At 51.4% G+C, this 18,150-nt stretch overlaps 1 protein-coding gene across 1 annotated transcript; it reads right to left on the bottom strand.

Moving 5' to 3' along the window:
- Window positions 1-5,339: 5,339 nt before the first annotated feature.
- Window positions 5,340-16,858, bottom strand: GRK1 (G protein-coupled receptor kinase 1). The gene is made up of 7 exons (XM_054565780.1): window positions 16,160-16,858; window positions 14,217-14,344; window positions 13,786-13,943; window positions 12,816-12,899; window positions 8,898-9,022; window positions 6,950-7,151; window positions 5,340-5,638 (listed from the first exon to the last, which is right to left on the bottom strand). The coding sequence occupies exons 1-7, from the start codon at window positions 16,856-16,858 to the stop codon at window positions 5,340-5,342; spliced, it is 1,695 nt and encodes a 564-aa protein (XP_054421755.1).
- Between the last annotated feature and the right edge of the window lie 1,292 nt (window positions 16,859-18,150).

Below are 18,150 nucleotides of genomic sequence, written 5' to 3'. Positions count from 1 at the left end.
CTCCCTGTCTGTCCACGCAGAGGAGGTGGGTGAGGCAGCAGAGCGAGACAGGAGATGTTCTCAGAGGCATGAATTTTTTAAATTAAAACACTCTCAGGGTTTTGCTAGAAGGCCTTGTAACCATGATCTCCCAGATCCGGATCGCTCTAATGAGCCCAAGCAGAAAGCTTCAACTGTCCCAGACGTCTCACCTTTCAAGGTTCTTTTGCTCCCATACCTCCCATGATTACCTCTCGGAGCAAGAGTGCCTTACTGGCCTTGGATTTGCAACCACAGGTTTGTCCAATGTCTCCTGGTTTAGCCAAACAACCTGCAAAGTGCTCAGCAGCCTGGTGGTTGCCCTGTTGAGAGGAGAGGACCATGCCCCTTGCAGACCTGCCCCGCTTGCCTTTGGCGCATATTAAATATTGACATGCCTGGGAAAGGTAGCAGCCTCCAAGCTTACCTAGAACCACAGGGACAGGACAAGGAACCAGGACAGTGAGCACTGACCCAGGCCTGGGCGAGTTGAAAGCCAGACTATAGAGCTCCACACGCATTTCCATTAAACCCCACATAATGCATTAGCCTTTAATAACCTTTATCCCTCAGCCTATTTATCTTACAAGTAAGAAAGTTGAACTTGGAAGAACATTCTTCTACTGTAACTAGGGAACTGAGGTTTGATTTTTATAAAATCAAATCAAGCCTTTGTATCTTTATTCAAAATTGGCTATTACCTGAGTGTCTATCTTATTCATTTTTTAATTTGATATTTTTAAATTGAGGTTCATCTTTCAAAATTGTTCTTCTATCAGCTGGTGTAAGGCTTGTTTTGTTTTCAGTTGAGGTCCACTGGTGTGTCTGAACCCCCACGGGAGGGCATGGACCCTGTTATAAAGTAAAAGGAGGCGTGTTCAACCTCTCTCGGGCTCATCCCGACGGAGCTCATGTGAGGTAATTACATACTTAGCAAATCTACAAAGACTGTAGACAAGAAGAAAATCAGCTGGCTGTGAGAATATAATAAATAACCCAATCAAGTTTTGAGCGTGTAGCCCATGTTTGGGTGATAAGACCGACCCCGCATGTCCAGTGAGCAGTCTCTCCAGTCACCCTGGTGGGACCCTTGGGAGCACAAGGCTGGGCTCCATGTGAGGTTTCCCCACAGTCTCCCTGGGGACAGACCAAGAAGAGGACAGTGCAGATCTGGGAGGAAAACTGAACGCGTCTCCTACGTGTCTTACCCACGCCTCCCAGACAGCCGTGGACTAGCCCCTCCCACTCAAACCCTGCCCCCACTCACATTGCCCTATTTCTTTCCTGAGATTTTCTATTTTTATTTGCTTCAGCTTTTTTGTAATTTCTCACTGAAGCATTTTTATCATGGCCTCTTTAAAATCCTGATCAGAGGATCCCAACATCTGCGTTATTCTGGCCTTGGCACTGTGGACTCTGTCCTCTCTTTCCAGTGGGGGCTTTCCTGGCTCCTGGCAGGACGACTGACTGTCCTTCATATCCTGGACGTCTGGGGTATTATGTTATAGACCCTGGTTCTTGTTGGAGTTGTCTGTGTTAGCAGCGCTCCTCAGACACAGTGCCTCATGGATAATCTGGGGTGGGGAAGAACAGAAAAGAGAGTTAATCTAATTTACAACAAATGTCAAGTCATTCAAAGTTTTAGAGGAAATATCTGCTCCCCAGTTGGGTAAGCGGTTACTGAGCACCTGGCACAGATGTGGACACAGCAGGATGTGAGAGAAGCCCAGGGCGGGTCTCTCACCTAGAAGAGCTTAAGGTCCGACTGAGGAGGCCAGAGATCAACAGGAAACAGTGAGACGTAGAACGTCTGTGTTTCTCCATAGCATCTCATACAATGCTTGGCACCCGAAGACTTCCAGTTATTGCACATTAACTTCAACCTCTCCTGTTTTTTTGTTAGCTACCGTGTTGATCATATATCACCCCATATTGTACTAGAGTCACCCCAATAAACTTTCTGGGCCTACTGCATGGTTGGGGTGCCCTCTTTTTAGGGTGGCTCTGTCTTTCACAGGCCATGAATCCATTCAAATATGCAGAATCTCAAACAAGTACATGACTCGGGTTTGGAAAAAAGGGAATTTATCTGTATAAACAGGGGGGACTGACTAGCTACTGTGAATAGCAGAATAACGCAACACAAGACTTGCCGTGACAAGGAACAAAGTAGAAGTATGCACATCCAGATGCACTGAAATTCCAAGTCTGATGATGAGCAGGGCCTTTGGGAGCAATTTTTAAAATCTGGTAGCCACAAAGAGATGAGGATGAAGGCAAAGTGTGTGTGTGTGCGCACGTGCGTGTGTGTGTATACACACAGGCATGTGTATGTACATGTGTGTGCATGCAATGTATGTGTGCATGTGCGTATGTGCATTTGTATCGATGTGTGTATGCATGTGCATGTGAGTGTATGTGATTGCAAGGGAAAGAATGCAATGAGTATTCATATGACAACCTAGAGAGTTCATCCCTATTTTTTAACTTTCACTGTTACCCTTTTCCATTTGAATAGAGATTGTTTTTTTGGTTTTGCAAACAAAAGTCTCCCTGAAACCATTTTCACTGAAGTATCTCCAAGGCCTTCACCATTCTGACCATCCTCCCAGGGATTAGGTTGCTAAGGAAACACCATGGTGACATTCTTACCACAATTGTTTGTCTAAACACCCCTCAACACACACACACACACACACACACACACACATGCACATGCGTGCACACGCACACACAGAGGACAATAAAAGTGAGACATTTCTCATCAGGCTTTCAGCCAGGGCACGTAGACCTCTGAGACCAGATGCCCCGGTGCCGAGGACCTACCACCCTGGAGGGATTTTGCACCTGGCTTCTGAGGACCCGTGGCCGGCTCACAGCGTGGAGCATAAACAGGATCAGAGATGAAGGCTTTTCTGCAGAGGACCCCACCTCAGGTCTTCTGGGGTCCCGAGATGTGTCTCGTGGGTGAACACAAAGCCCAGACAGGTCAGCAGCACCGGGGCAGGGGTGCTGCTGTGTCAGGGTCAGCAGGCAGCCCCTTAGCCCAAACAGGACAGCTGGCCCCCTGGGCGCCGGTGAGTGTGGGAGAGAGCTCGAGCGAGGACTGTCATACGTTGCTGGACAAGCAAGCCCCTCAGAGTGTGCCTGGCCAGGGGGACTCTACCTGGGAGATGCCCTCACTGAAGTTCCCCAAGACACACAATGAAGAGTGGCCGCAAGCACCTGCCTGGCAGCTCAGCGGCCCCGTCCATCTTCCTCCCTCCCTCCCCCAGAAGCCAGGAGCTGAGGTTGCCCGGCGAGGGCAGGTAAGCTCAGCGGGCAGAGTGGGACTGTCCCCCCAAGCCCAGCAGGGAAAGAAGTGACTGAGCCCCGATTATCACATGGATGGATGGGGCATTTAAGTTAGTGCCTTGCGATTGCTGTTGCTTCACGGGGCTGCAGGCGGACACATGGTCACCTCTGGGCAGGGGAGTGGCAGGGTGGGGCACGGGGCTGGTGGGCTGCCAGCAGCGTCCCGGTTCTTACACCGCCGGGGGCACCCCCGGTGTCACAGTGTGGCCATTGACTGAGCATCCATGATTCGTTTTCTCTATGTGAAATTTTATGTTTTAAAAGTTTTTTTAAAATAAAGTGTCTATAGGACTTTGAATTGCCTATGTGTGAATTTGCAGGGGTAGGGACTAGGAAAAGACCAGGCCTGAACAGGCTCCAGGAGAGAGCTGAAGTCACAAATACGTTGCGTTTTTGGTTATATTCCAACGAACCTAAGAATTCAGTGGAATAACTACTTCTTTATAGGTTAAGTCATGGGCATGACAGATTTAGCCAAAAAACAATGAATAATGTTTTAGTGTTTGTCTTACACAATACTTGAGATGTACACTAAAAATATCATTTGTTGCTTATCTGAAGTTCAAATGTAACCTTTTATCCTGTGTTTTATCTGGCCATCTAACCACAAGATAAAGGCAGGAAGGTCCTTGCTGGTGAATCTGGGGACACAAAAGAGGGGCCTCCACCCTCAGGCACCATGGGCCCTGGACAGGCACAGGGCGATGGTGGCCAGAGGGGGCAAGGGCCAGGCCTCCATCCACGTGGCTGGGGCTGCTTAAATGGCCCTTCAGGGCCATGGGACATAGTGGAGAATAAATGGCTATAGAAAAATTTAAAAAAACAAAACAGGTCTTTCTTGCACCAGAATACAGTGAAGTGAAATTTATAGCCATTACCAAATCCATGCGTATCATTCTAGAAAACAAAATCAGACATAGGGGAGGATACAGCAATTTGTCCTGCCAATAGTTCAGAGTCCCCCAGCCCCCGGGTTCCTCATCTTGGGCCTGGCCAGGGACATGTACCTGGTGGTAGTTTCAAATCACAGACCAGGAAGCACTAGATGCCTCTTTAAGGCCCTTCCAGAGCATCCTGTGCCTTTACAATACCACACTCACAGTCAGGAGAGAAGGATCATTCAGGTAGGGTTTATTTCACCAGTCCAAGGTAAAGGTAAAATCTTCATGTGCATAAGGTAACTACAGAACACACTGGAAATGTCTCCACAGAACTAGAGAGTCTACACCTAACAATCACCTGTGCCACACACAACGCTTAGGGGACAGGTTCTCTTTCCTGCATAGGCTCTAAAGCAAAGAGGAGGCAATTGGGTCCTCATTTTTGGCCAGCAACCCTCCGAAGCCATTGATTGTCAAGATCCACTCTTCTCCTGAGGACTCAGGGAGAGCTGACGACCCATCCCCAGGGCCTGGCAGCGACCAGGTGGCAGGAGGAAGAGGAACTGCGTATGAAGGGGGACCAGGCAAAGGCCCAGTCCAGGCCTCTCTCATGGTACCTGGGAGACCAAGGACCATGGTTTGCCAACCCCTGGACCAACCAAGAAAAGGCCTCCGCCTAGGACAGAGTCTTGGAAGGTGCAGTTAAGGTGCCAGGAACCCCAAACTGAGCATCCTCCCATCTGAGCAGACATCTGCTCCAGCCGCCCAACACCAACTTGCATGTCCACACAAGAGCCTGGACAGTTAGGCATTGTTGGTGGTACTCTGTCCAGGAATCATTGTTGTGTATTTTTTTTAGTGAAATGGGCCAAGAGACGTGGACTATTTACAAGCTGGAACCCCTCACCCCTGGGGCTGGGAAGCCTGCTGGCCCTGGGCCTCCTTGCTCCTGACGATGCTGTGAGCAGCTCGGCCACAGCAGCAGCCTGGCCCGGGGAGGTGCCTGTCACCACTGGTGGGTCCCCTGACTCAAGAAGGCCTATTCATCCCTGCCGGCTGCAGAGGGAGGCCCCTCTTCCTCCACATCTAGGAAACCAGACACATTCCTGACTTGGAGGAGGGAGCGGCCTCCTCCACAGTACTCCCCTTCATGTCGTCGGGCATCTGCCCGTCGGCACACCACACGTTCAGCTCCCCAAAGGTGCCCGTCTCAAGCATCTCCTCCTGCCAGGGAATGGAGCAGTTGCCCGTGGCAAATTCCTGGAAGAATTCCGTATCTGTTTTATCAAAGACCACACCTTTGACCGTGGAAAAGGCCCCTACGTCCTGGATGTTCTTTGCATAGACAGTTCTGGAGTCTGGGATGAAGGGGGGTATCAGCATCCCTGTCGGAGGACAGAAAACACAGATGTGAATGACACACAATGGAGGGAGACAGCCACCTGCCAAAGAACGCTCCCCACCTGGCCTTGCTGCCGCCCTTCCTGGAGGGCTGTCTGGGTGGCTAACAAAGAAGTCAGCACACCTGAGAGGGTCCTGGGCATCTCCCACAGAGCCCCGACATGAAGGACCATGCGTTCTTGTCCCACATCGTCTCCTCGCCTCATACTGGTTTGTCCACCCTCACTGCAGACCCTAGACATACCCTGAGGCCAGCCTCCCCCACTCTCTCCAGGGAATCGCCATCAGCCAGTCAGACACCTGAAACCCAACACGCGCAGAGCTGAACTCCTCATCTTCTTTCTAAAGCAGATTTTCTCTCTAACTTGCTCAGGGGCCATGCCTCTCCAGTTGCCAGATACAGAGCTTAGGTCACCCAGGATCCCCACCTAGACTAACCCTGCCTCCCTCTCGCCTCTCGCCCCTCACCCCCAACCCTCCTCTCAGCTCTTGGTCCTTGGCCGGCCAGGCCACTGCGGTGACCTCGGGACTAACTTCCTGGCTCCAGCTTCTCCCGGCTCTGATCTCTCAGAGCTGTCCCACCCTCACCCCACCCCGGGCTGGTCTTGACAGCTCTCCTGGTGGATGGAGCCCATCTCCAGATCACCCCGGAGCTGCCTCTGCTCTGACCTTTCCCTACGAAAGTAACTTCTCTTTCTGAGGCATCTACTGCTCACTGCTCTGTCACCCTGGGGCTCCTGCCATCTGGTCACATGTTTACATATCCTGGCTGTAAGTTCTGAGCATGTGGCTGTGTCCGACTCTCCTCTTTCACAGATACATGTACACAAGCGCACACACACGCAAGTTTGCACATGACACTGGATGACAAATGCTGATTGAATGAATGAATTTCTCCCAAGCAGACAGCTTGATCAGTCCAGCCTTGACGTGGACCGTGGGCTCCAAGAAAGAACAGGGTGTGGCAATGCAAAACAGCAGATTTGGATCGAAGTAAGCCAGCATATTCCCTACCTATCATGTCCGACCTTCTCTGACTTCTGGCAGATTTCCCAAAATGCCTAATCCATTAGCATCCGGGCCTGGTGTGCGTGGGGAATGAACAGAGTACTAGAGGGTGGTGGCTTTACCAGGGGGTAAGAGGGTAGCTACTAGAAGAGTATCGGCCAGGCGTTGCTGCTCTGCTGACCCTGAGCTAAGCCTCGACAATGCCAACAGGATGGATCAGGCAAGCAAGAGTCACCTAACAGACCCACACCCCGCGGGCCCCAGATCCAAAGGCCTGCCGACCGTACCAGCCTCAAGCTGCCTCCAATTAATGTCTTTAAAGAGGGGGTTGACGCGGAGCCCAGCACAAGTCCCATCTCTAAACCCCAGGCGCTTCTCCGGGTCCTTCTCCAGCAGTGCCTCACAGAAGTCCTTGCTGGCCTGGCTGAACTTGTCTGTGTACTTGACCGCCTCTGAGAGGATCCTCTGCTTGAGCTCCTTGTTCTCCACCTGCACAGTGGGATGCACACCATGTTAAACCCTTGCCAAACTTGCCAATGTCACCAGAGCTGGCACCTCAGCCTCCAGATGGGACAGCCCCTGTTGTTACCCAGGCTGGGCCAGCGCTCCCCCCAGAAAGAAGCCAGCCCTTCATTCCCACCAAAGCGGAGGCGATGGCAACCCGAGCGTGCTCCCCTTCCCAGCATAGTAGCAATTAAATGGCTTAATGGCTCAAGTGAGAGGAGTGGAACGCTAAAGGCACTGGCCAAAGCTGGGGTGCAGGATAGCTCAGAGAACTCTGGTTGACACCATGACACTTTACATATAACCATTCCTTAGCTACTGGAGAAAAAAAAGGATACCAAGAAATAAAAAGTCAACTTTAGAGACCAGAGCTGGTAGAGCGGTCGTCTAACTGGATAGAAACCTGAGGGTGCATCTATTTCACCTTGTTTTGAATCAGCTTTACAGAATGTAACTGACACACCACAACGTCCATCTTCAGTGACTCGAGTGAAGGGCTTTGATCGGTCTCCAGAGCCCCTCCCCACCATCACCCCCAAATCCCCTGGGCCTCCTGCAGTCCGCCTCCACCTGCACCTCAAGCAAATACTGACCCTTTTCCTTTCACAGTAGATTACACATGCCTTTCCTAAAATTTCCTAAAGTCAAATCATCCAGAGTTACCCATCAGTGTCTGGCTTCTTTCATTTAACGTAGCAAGTTTGACGCCTGTTCATGTTGTGGGTATATTTACATTCCTCTCTTCCTGTCATTATGGAGTCGGGTTCCCCGGTACTGATGGACTGTGTTTGGTTCACTCTGGGCATCTCACAAAAGCTTATGCACATCTCTGGAGACTGGGGTTCTGGTTGGGGCTGTGGGGTCAGCGAGAGCTGTGAGGTAGGAGCTGGGACCTCCTATCGTGACCCTCACCATTTTGTCTCATTTTGCTCTTCTGAGCTGTTGGAAGTCAGAAGAGAGAATTGGTTACTAGAGTTCAAGGGGGAGTTGCAGAGACACAGAGTGACTCGGCGTGTTAGCCATGTAAGGACTCTGCCCTTAGAAAACTGAAGACTTAGCTTGTTCCCACCACTGTTGTAGGGGGATGGGATTGGGGCCCGAGGTGGACACGCTAGGCAGAAGGAAGTGGTGGGCGTGACATCCATACAGACTGAGGTGGGGAGGTGAGGTGCGCGTCTAAAAACTGCAGTTCACAGCCGGCCCCTGGCAGCGCCTCCTTTCTCACCCGGCCTCCTCATTCTCAGTCTATGGAGACGCTTGGGGCAGACAGCGCAGGAAAGGAACGGGGAGCGTGGGACGTCAGGGGTCAGGGTGCAGTGTGGGATGTCCACTTTCCTCCAGGACATTCAAAAACCGCCTGTGTCTGAAGTGGCGCCTGTGGCATGTTGGCATTGTGGGAGAGGGTCCTCAGTATTCATCTGCTGTGAAGACCGCGAAGGCTGTCAGCGGCACCAGGGCGGCTCAGTGAGGCAGGGGGAGGGCTGCTGAGTGCCGCTCAGAGCGGGGCGTTTGAGAAGGCTCAGGCCTCTCTCATGCTGAAATACTCCTCAGTGTGGGGAGCCAAATGAGATGAAGTCACTGTGTCCCCTCTCTTCTGCCCATGAAGGACCACTAGAAGCCTAGGGCTCAAGATTTAAGCTGCAGCAACACCTGCTCCTATGATACCCCTCCCAACGAGGAGAGTCAACCCAGGACAGCTGCAGGGTCACCGACTAGGCCACCTCCTCCTACCTTCTCTCCCCGGGCTCGGAAGGGTCCTCTGGCCGCAATCATCTCGTACAGCGTGACCCCCAGCGCAAAGTAATCCACAGAAAAGTCGTACTCCTCACCCCGCAAGAGCTCAGGGGCCATGAAACCTGCCAGGCAAGAGCACAGCGAGGACTCAGAGGCGCAGCTGCATGGCGGTGAGCACAGAACTGATGCTTCCATGTGCATTTGGTCCAGGGTTCTCGCACTATGACATTTGGGGCAGAAAATCCTCTGTGATGGGGCTGTAGCATCCCTGGCTTCCACCCACTAGTTAGTAGCCCCCACCCCCAGCTGTAACAACTGAAAGTGTTTCCAGACATCGCCAAAGGTCTCCTAGGAGCAAATTGCCCCTGGTGGAGAACCACCTCTCTATACATATGGCGTGAAGCCTCATGTCCCCTTAGGTACACAATGACAGACAGAACGGTGCCTCCTGATTGCCTCTCAGGTAAGTGTGTGACCTGTGTGGTCATGAGGGTTGCAGAGACAGGCACTACAAGATGCTTCCTGAAAAGGCACAAAAGAACAGATTTCAGCCAAGACATTCCAAAGAGGGAGGGTGGAGAAGTGTTGTCCCAGGAACCACGCTTGAGGCTGAAGCTGAGGGGTGCTCGCCAAGGCTGGGCTTTCGGCACTCAAGGAGGCCTTGTTCCCAACTGATGTGAATTCATATATCAGCACCCTCTAGTAGCACTTATTCTAGCTGATCCCCATTCTGTGCTTACTGTGTGGCAAGCGAAAGTGCAAATCGATCTCATTTAATCTTCCTAAGTAGTGCCATTACTTTTCCTTGTTATTAGGAAACTAACTTGTTCATGATAACAGATAATAGCTAACAGAGAATGATTCAACACAGGCATCTGAGCTTTGAACCACTATGTTATCATTTAGTAATTAGGTGGACCCACTATTAGTCCACCTAATGGTCCTTCTATAGCTTAGTTTTCATTTGTATCAAAATTATTCAGGCTCATAAAGAATTAGCTAGTTCTATAGGAACTGTTTTTAAAAATAATAATGCCCTGACCCCTCCTCCTCCACCTCATCTCCATCTCGGAATCCTTTTAGCTGGTTATTTTGGAGTTAATATCCATACCTCTAAATAACATGCTTATATTGCTGGTTTTGCAGTTCCAACGGGCCTCTTCAGTTGACTCCTCTTTCGGGAAGTTGAGGGTTTGTTCCACCTTCCTCCACTACCATGCACACACTTCCCCTCTTCCCTCTCTGATACGTCATCTGGCTGGTCAACACTCAGCTCACACTATTCCCCACTGAACCAAAAACTAAACCCCAGGTATACTTCCTTTTGGACATGTTCTTACAGGTTTTCCCATATTACCTTATCTTTTCTTTCATTTGCTTCATTCTCTATGTTCTTACTATCAGTTTGATCCTAAATTCTCTGACTATTCTCTAATATCTCTCATGTTCTGATATATTAAATAGTTTATCAATTTCACCCTCATCAGGCAGTCTCCTGTAACCTTCTTACCTGCTCTAATATGCACTCTCGTGTGCAACCAGCAGCCTAGAATCTCCCTGTCGTTCTGACCTTTTGTCTCTCTTTGGGTCCTCCTTCCTGGATATTCCAGTTTTTGGTTGAGTCCCTAATTTTGACCAAGTAGCTTCCTGAGGAAGGGTGCTAAAGTAAGTTTTTGAGAACTTTTGTATGTGAAAATGCTCTTATTTTGCCTTAATACTTAACTGATAGTTTGGCTGGGTATAAAATTCTAGTGGGAAATAATTTTCTCTCTTATTTTAAAGATATTTTTCCATTGTCTTCTCACTTACAATATTACCCATGTGGGGTAATTGCAACCCTTTTATGGGTGAGGCAGTGTGAGCAACTTCTCCAAGGTCACAGAAATAGATGGCCTTGGAGCCTGGAGTCCACTTGTGCAGCCCACTGTTGGTTTCTTGTACCTAAATACCATGCTCTCTGACTCTTATATGTTCCTAATCACATGATTTATGCCCCTGTCTTGGATAGAGAGTGTCATGTTCAGCAAAGCAAATAAGAACTTGTCAGATGTCTGTGTCTTGCTGGTTCCAACTTCCAGGAGCAGGTCGGATGGCCACCATGACCTCATCTGTTCCCATGCCAGGTCTCTGCCATATATGTAAGGCATTGGGGCTGTGTGTTGAGCCCCACATGTTGAAGGTCAGCAAGATTTAGGCCTCCATTCCCTGACTGCCCCTGTATAGAGGCCAGAGCGGCATGCGGGAAGGGTACACAGGCCAGTTTCTGGGGCCACTCCCTAGGACCAGGGGCAGGTGCTATAAGCTGGGCACCGGCTTCTGTGCTTGGATGACTTTAGACATTCTGAGGCAAGCAAAGCTAATCCTGTCCATTTATTTCTGATTCTTCCTCATCCTTCAATATACCTGTGCTCATGGCAAGTTTCCAAGAGGGAGATGTGCTTGACAACACTGGCCAAGGTGATGTGACTGCAAATCATTTCTCCCCCCAAGAGGATACAGGAGTCAAATTCCAAAGAACATCCTGGCCTTTATATACCTTTGTCAGTTCTGCTTTTCAGGGAATTACATTATTGTCCAGACTGCTCAGACTCCTTGAAAAAGATATGTTCAACTAACCACAACCTCTAGATTAAAATGGGACCCAAGAGACAGGCCACTCGGACTACAGGGATACAATCCTATCCTGTGACAAATAACTCAGTAGCACCTCTAGTCTGTCCCACCCAACCCAGTACCAAATGATGCATCTTTTTTGTATCCTTAGGGTCTTACGTGGCACCTGGGGCAAAGCAAGAGCCAACAACAAATATTTGTTGTTTGAGTGAATGAATGAGTGAATGAATACTACTTCAGTTTAGTTACTAATTCTTCCACATATTGACTCATTTCCCCCTCCCTGCTGGAAACTCACTGGGGACAAAGAGCAAGCCTTATATCTCTTGTGCGTGTCCCCCTGGGCTGGCACAGCCCTAGCCAAGGTGAGTCTCTTGTTTATGTCCAATTGCAGAGGCTCATAGGCTCTGGCTCTAGGTGGGGCCTAGGGCCGGAATGGTGCAGGGGGGCTGAAGAAGAAGTATCCAGAGGCAGCCCCCTTTGGCTCTGCTGGATGCCCAGCCTTCTAAGTTACTCTGACTCCAGCATCTGCTGCAGCTGTGTGAGGGTCACGCACTGCACTAGAGCCCAGAAGCTCAAGGCCACACCTCCATGCGCCCATCAAGAAAACCCCCCACCTGGAAAGCTTTGTCCCTCTGTTCCAAGTAAAGCTGCAGGTCAGCTCAGTGGCCACAACAAGCCTATGGGGCCCTCTGGTGGCTGACAGGGCTCTCGCACTCAGTGCAAACAAGGTCAAATGATACCCTTGAGGTCAAACTATTTCAAATCCTGGCTTTGGAGTTTTCTGGGGCTTTCTCGTAATGGTCTGAATCACCCTGAAATACGTGGGTGATGTTTGCACTCCCATACTCATGCCAGGAGTGGAACTTCATAGATTTTGCCTGAGGATCTGGAAAACTCAAGATTGGACCCTTCCCTAAGTAAAGCCACAGATGAGGACAGACACTGTGGTGACAGGTACAAATCTCTGAAAAGCCCAAAGCCCAAGGTTTGAGGATTCTGTGACACAGAACAAGAAATCATGGAAAGCCTTCATGACAGAAGGTGCAGCATGTTAAAACCAATAGTGACTTTTCAGGTGGGGAGGGGTCATACTGCTGCAGGGGCAGGCTCCGGATGCAGCTGTGCAAGCCCACTAGCCGTCCTTCCGGTTTTAATATTTGCTCTAGGGATGAGGAAGCTGCTTCCCGACAAACCCCCAGCCCTCACCAGGCCACCCACCCCTAGAACCCCCCAGAACCCCCGAGGCCTCACTCCTCCCCCTAAGAAAGGCTACTCCCATTCTTGCTCTCAGGCCCTTACCTGGGGTCCCTGCGTAGCCCTTGGTCTTGGTCTGCCCTTCTTTCAGCTCCACAGCCAGCCCGAGGTCAGAAATTCGGATATTGCCTGAAAAGCAAACATGGGCTGAGGTCATGTGCGGCTCCTCAGAGCAATGGCATCTGGGGTTTCTGGAGCCCACAGGAGCCAAGAGCCAGCCTTTGCACACATGCATACATGTGTGTATGCACAGATCACATGAACATGTGCACACACAAGCACACAAATGCTCGCGCATGCACACACTCGTGCATGCATGTGCTGGCATGCACACATGTGCATTCACACACTCACATGCACACTGCGGGGGGGGTGTTGAGGCCTCAGCACCAGGTGCCTCTGCTCCCCAGAGAGACTACAAAAGGATTGAAGAGCCCCATCAGCACATGCCACCTGCAGCCTGAATTGGGAGCATAATCCACCCAAGTTCAGTTTTCTCCTCTGCTTTCTCTTCCCCAAGCTCTGCAGCAACAGCCTTTGATAAGCCCATTCATTTGTGTGACTTGGTGACAGAAAGGGAGGAAAATCTAAAGGGACATAGAGGAAGTCTAAATCTCCATTTAGTTTCTGCTAAGAATCCCAATTTGACTTCATATAGAAGGCAGAAAGAAGAGAGTGACAGAGCAAGAATTTGGCCATAAAATATTAACTGTTTACCAATAGTTCCAGACACTATAGACATCCTGGATTAACTCCCCATAACTCTAGATGCTGCATTATGCACTAAATTTCATCAAAGTCCAGCCAAAAACCTGCATTTGGAGATAATGCCATTCTGTTGCAAAATGGCTAAGGGAACAATAAACAAACTTAAGTGTCCCGGTGCCACTTAAAGCTTTGACAAGCATTTGTCAAAACCAGCCCATGCCCCTACAGATGACCCATGGGGCCACAAAGACCAGCTGGGCAAGGAGGAGCTGGAGGGGAGGCCGGGGGACAGGGAAGGCCACCTCACCTTCGTCGTCCAGGAGCACGTTCTCAGGCTTGAGGTCCCGGTAGACGATGCGCCTCTGGTGCAGGTGCTCCAGGCCGCTGATGATCTGGGCCGTGTAGAAGACGGCACGTGGCTCCTGGAAGCCAGGGTTCTCCTCATCCACATTGTAGATGTGGTACCTGAAGGCAGACTATGCGGAGGCCTATGCTGTTCTGGCACAACTACAAGAGTGTGACCACAGTTTGGATGGAAGGTGGGGGAACAGGGAGGGCCTCAGAGTCCTGTGTTGTGTCAGTAAAGTGTCTAGTCATTTGGGGACTTCAGTGTTTAGCCTGAAGAGCCTACAGCCATGTCGAGACCCACTGGGCTCCAGAGATCCCACTCCCAAGCTGAGCTATACGAGCCTGCCCGGCCCCAGCTCCCATGCAGAAGAGGAGAGGAACCCCGCCTACCTTAAGTCGCCTCCATTCATGATGGTCATCACCAGACAGAGGTCAGTTTTGGTTTCAAATGCATAGGCCAGAGAGACTATAAACCTGCTGTGTACTTTTGTTAGAATCTTCTTCTCTACCATAGCACCCTGAAAAGCAAGGTGTCAAAAAAGGACCCAGGTTTAGGCAGGGACATGATATTGCCACAAAAAACCAAATTCTGCAAACCAGAAAACATTCCGAAAAACTAGAAATGGAGTTGCAAATACAATTTAAAAATGGTTTGCACCCTGATCCATGTGGCTCAGGTGGTTGGGCATCATCCCACAAAGCGAAGGCCACCGGTTAGATTCCTGGTCAGGGCACACGCCTGGGTTGTGGGTTTGGTCCCCTGGTAGAGGCACCTACCAGAGGCAGCTGACTGATGTTTCTCTCTCCTCTTTCTCCCTCCCTTCCCTTCTCTCTAAAAATAAATAAATAAAATCTTTTTTAAAAAAGTGGTTTGCACAAAGCAATTGCAAGTAACTTAAACAGAAACAAACATACACATTAGTCATGTACAGAGGACTTCGGGTTTCCTGGAGCCTCCAGCAAGGGGGCTGCAGCCAGCCAGCCTTCACAATGTCAGCTGAGGATCCCAGTGTGGCCCCTGGCTGCCTGTTCGGTGCTGGCTTTCCTCCCCGTCCTTCCTTCATCTAACCAATCCTCCAGCCAAAATCTGGCCAGGCTTCTAAACAGAGGATAGCGGAGATCTCAAGCCACCCTGCATCTCTGTTCATTTTCTATCTTTGTTTTAAAACCTCGTGATATCCATTTAACATGTTTTTAACAATGTGGTTGGAAAAGAAAAGTCTTCTGAAGGAGGAATCCTTCATGTTGGAAGAGGCCTCTTTCTAGCCCCACTGCATGAAAAGATTTTGCGTTGATTTTACTTCGTATTAAGTTCAAGGAGGGTCCTGAACTCGGGAGAGAAGGGACTGTCGCGCTCTAATTGTTGGATTAAAATTACCGGCAGACAGCCTTATAGGGAGGAATAACTGCTTCCCCTCAAAGTCCCACAGGGGGAGCACCATCCAGGAAACCTGGGAGGGGTGCTCGGTGGTAGACGATGTTGCCTGGAAAAGCTGTGTTCGCCCGCAACACAATCTGTACTGTGCACGGGAAAGGGACAAAGAAGCTTGCAGGACACAACGTGCAGCAGAGAGATGGGATTCTAAGACACTAAGCAGCTTTCGCTCATCTTGCCTAAATGAGGCGTGACTCCAGTTAAAGAGCAGACCCCACTCTGAGCGACCTTGTCTGGGCCTTCCTGGAAAATGGTTGCGCTCGGAGAACAGCCCACACCCAGCATCACGCACAGGCTCGGCCTCACATAAAAGACTGGTACCAGCCCTGGCTAGATTCCCTCTGCACTCTGCGTCACAGCAAAAGCCAGGGCGTGGGAAAGTTCCAGAAATTCAGAGTAAAGAGTCAGAGAACAATCTTCCGACAGCCTCTCCCAACACTGCTACTGGGTTTTGTGGTGTTGGTGAAAACCAGGGATGACAGAATGTGGAGTGTCACCCACACCAACAAATACAAAGGCCACTTTCCAAGGGGGGATGTCAGCACATCTGTTTGTGTGCAAAGAGCATCTGGAAAACTGCACCACAGGCTGGGAGGACCGCAGAGGCCACACACAGGAAAAGGAGGTTAGTCCTTTTCCTCTCCACCCGGGGCCAGGCACATGGCTGCTGTGCACAGATGGGACTAACTCAGTCAAGGGGACTCTGATGGACTAGGAATCAGCCGGCGGCTGCAACGCAGGAGGGACTCTGTGTCCAAATGGTAAGGTCAGCTAGCCAGCCGGGGGTGCCATGGCGGCCGGAAGGAGAGCCTGAGGGCCGTCCCAGCCCGCTGAGCCCACCCACCCACCTGCCAGATCTAAGCACGTGCCCTCCGTGGGGCACAGCCGTGCTGCCCACCTGGTACCCCTTCCTCTTCTTCAGCCTCTTCTTGTTCAGTTTTTTGCATGCGTACATCTTGCCAGTCGCCTTCATCTGGCAGGCCGACACCTCCCCAAAGCCACCTTTCCCCAGCACCCTGAAGTCCAGGAACCAGTCCTCCCCCGTGGGCTGGGCCTCCAACCACTTCCACTGCAAGAACCTCTGGAAGTGCAGGCTGCCCAGGTACTCCTGGAACGGGGCCTGGCTCAGGTAGGCCAGGGCGGCCTGCAGGAGAGGCCGGAAGAGGCCGTCCCCGCTCGCCACGGGCCCCTCCCGGACTTTCACCACAGTCCCTTCGCCCAGGAAGCTGCAGAAAAGCTTGGCCTGGGGGTCTAGGTACTCAGCCAGGATGGCCCGGGCCTTCTGTGGCCGGAGGTCATCATCGGTCATGTCGTAATCCTCAATGTCCTTCCAGAGTCCCAGGGCCGGCACGTGCCTCTCGTTGGCTTTCAGGAACTGCTGGAAAAGCCGCTTGCCGATGGGCTGCTCCAAGCACACGCTTTGGAACTCCAGGTCCAGGCTGCCCCGGAGGGCCTCGCACTTGGAGAGCGGGGGCAGCTTGAGCTTGGCCCGGTACTTCTTGTCCCGGGAGGTCGGGGCGCTGCTCCCATCGAAGCTGCCCCGGGCAGCGATGAAGGCAGAGTTGGCCACCACCGTCTCCAAGGACCCGAAATCCATCCCAGCGCCCCACTCCCACTGCTCAGGCACCAAGGGCCATGGCCTAGCCCTTGATGCTGGTGTCCAGAGCGGGCCTGACCCGCTGCCCTTGGCCTGTGCCCGTTCCTGGCTCTAGGGATGGGAGGTGTCCAGGCCGGTATAAGGATAACTGGGGGCCACGCCAGGAGCCCCCCACCGGGAGCTCAGCTGACACAGCTCAGGCTAAATCCCAGCCCGGGGTTAGGGAGGGACACACTAGGATGGGGCGTGGCAAACAGGTGCCAGAAAAAGACAATCCCCTAAGCCGCTCCCAGAAGGATTAGATGGCCAGCCTGTGGGACTCCTCTGAAACCATCTCTGTCTTGACAAACCCCCGGATCCCGCACGAGCCCCTCGCCAAAGCCGCAAGGATTCAGAACCTTTCAGAGCTGCCTTGTCCAGCCCCCTGGCCCCGGCAGCTGGGCAGGCCACCCAGCTGTTTCCTTGAAGGAACAAAGGCCAAACTGGAGGGAGAGGGCAGCCCCAGGAGAAACGTTAATTTATAGTGATGCCTGGTTTCTTTCCCCAGCATATTTCACTTTTATCTTAAAGAAAAATAGCCAATGGGAAGAAAACTTGCTGCAATAGGAACTTAGAGAGAGAGAGATGCGGTGAGCGGCTTCCTGGGTGTCTGCTGATGAGACCTGGCGCTCTGAGAGCCCAGGCAGTAGGTGAGGGCTGACGTTGTACGGACCTGACACTGAAAGCAGCTGTGCCCCCGGGTTGGCTGGCTCTGAGGACCTCGGACAACCCCGGCACTTGCTGAGAGGTCAGCTCTGCATCAGCTCCCTCCCTCACCTGGGGTTTGCCTGCAAATTCAAAACGCCAAGCAAAGCATTCAGGTGAGATTAAGACAGGGAAGCAGGAGACCCCCAAGCTACACCCAGGGCTGAGGCCCCACACAGGAGTGAAAGGGGGATAAAGAGGCCAGGGACACACCTGGGGCGCACTTGGGACACACCTGGGGCACACTTAGGACACATCCGAGGGAGACCTAGGGCAAACCCAGGACTCACGGGGGGCACATCTGGGGCATACCTGGTGCACCCTGTGGCACAACTGGGACACACCTGGGGCACTCCTGGACACGTCTCAGGTGCACCTAAGGATGCCAGGACCAACAGAATTGTCAGCTTCATGATATCACAGCCTTGTCTGCTTATTCTAGCACACAGTAGGTGCTCAGCAAATCTTTGGGAAAGGAGGCTGAGGAAGTGAGTAGGAGGTCGGTTATAGTTTAAAAAGGGGAGGAAATGAAGGGTTCCAGAAGCGAA

The sequence above is a fragment of the Pteronotus mesoamericanus genome, unplaced genomic scaffold (assembly GCF_021234165.1).
Source record: "Pteronotus mesoamericanus isolate MK-2021 breed Mesoamerican mustached bat unplaced genomic scaffold, CSHL_Meso_final contig_169, whole genome shotgun sequence".
Lineage (NCBI taxonomy): Eukaryota > Metazoa > Chordata > Mammalia > Chiroptera > Mormoopidae > Pteronotus > Pteronotus mesoamericanus.
The sequence above is the reverse complement of the archived record's forward strand: the minus strand, read 5'-3'. Positions and strand labels throughout refer to the sequence as shown.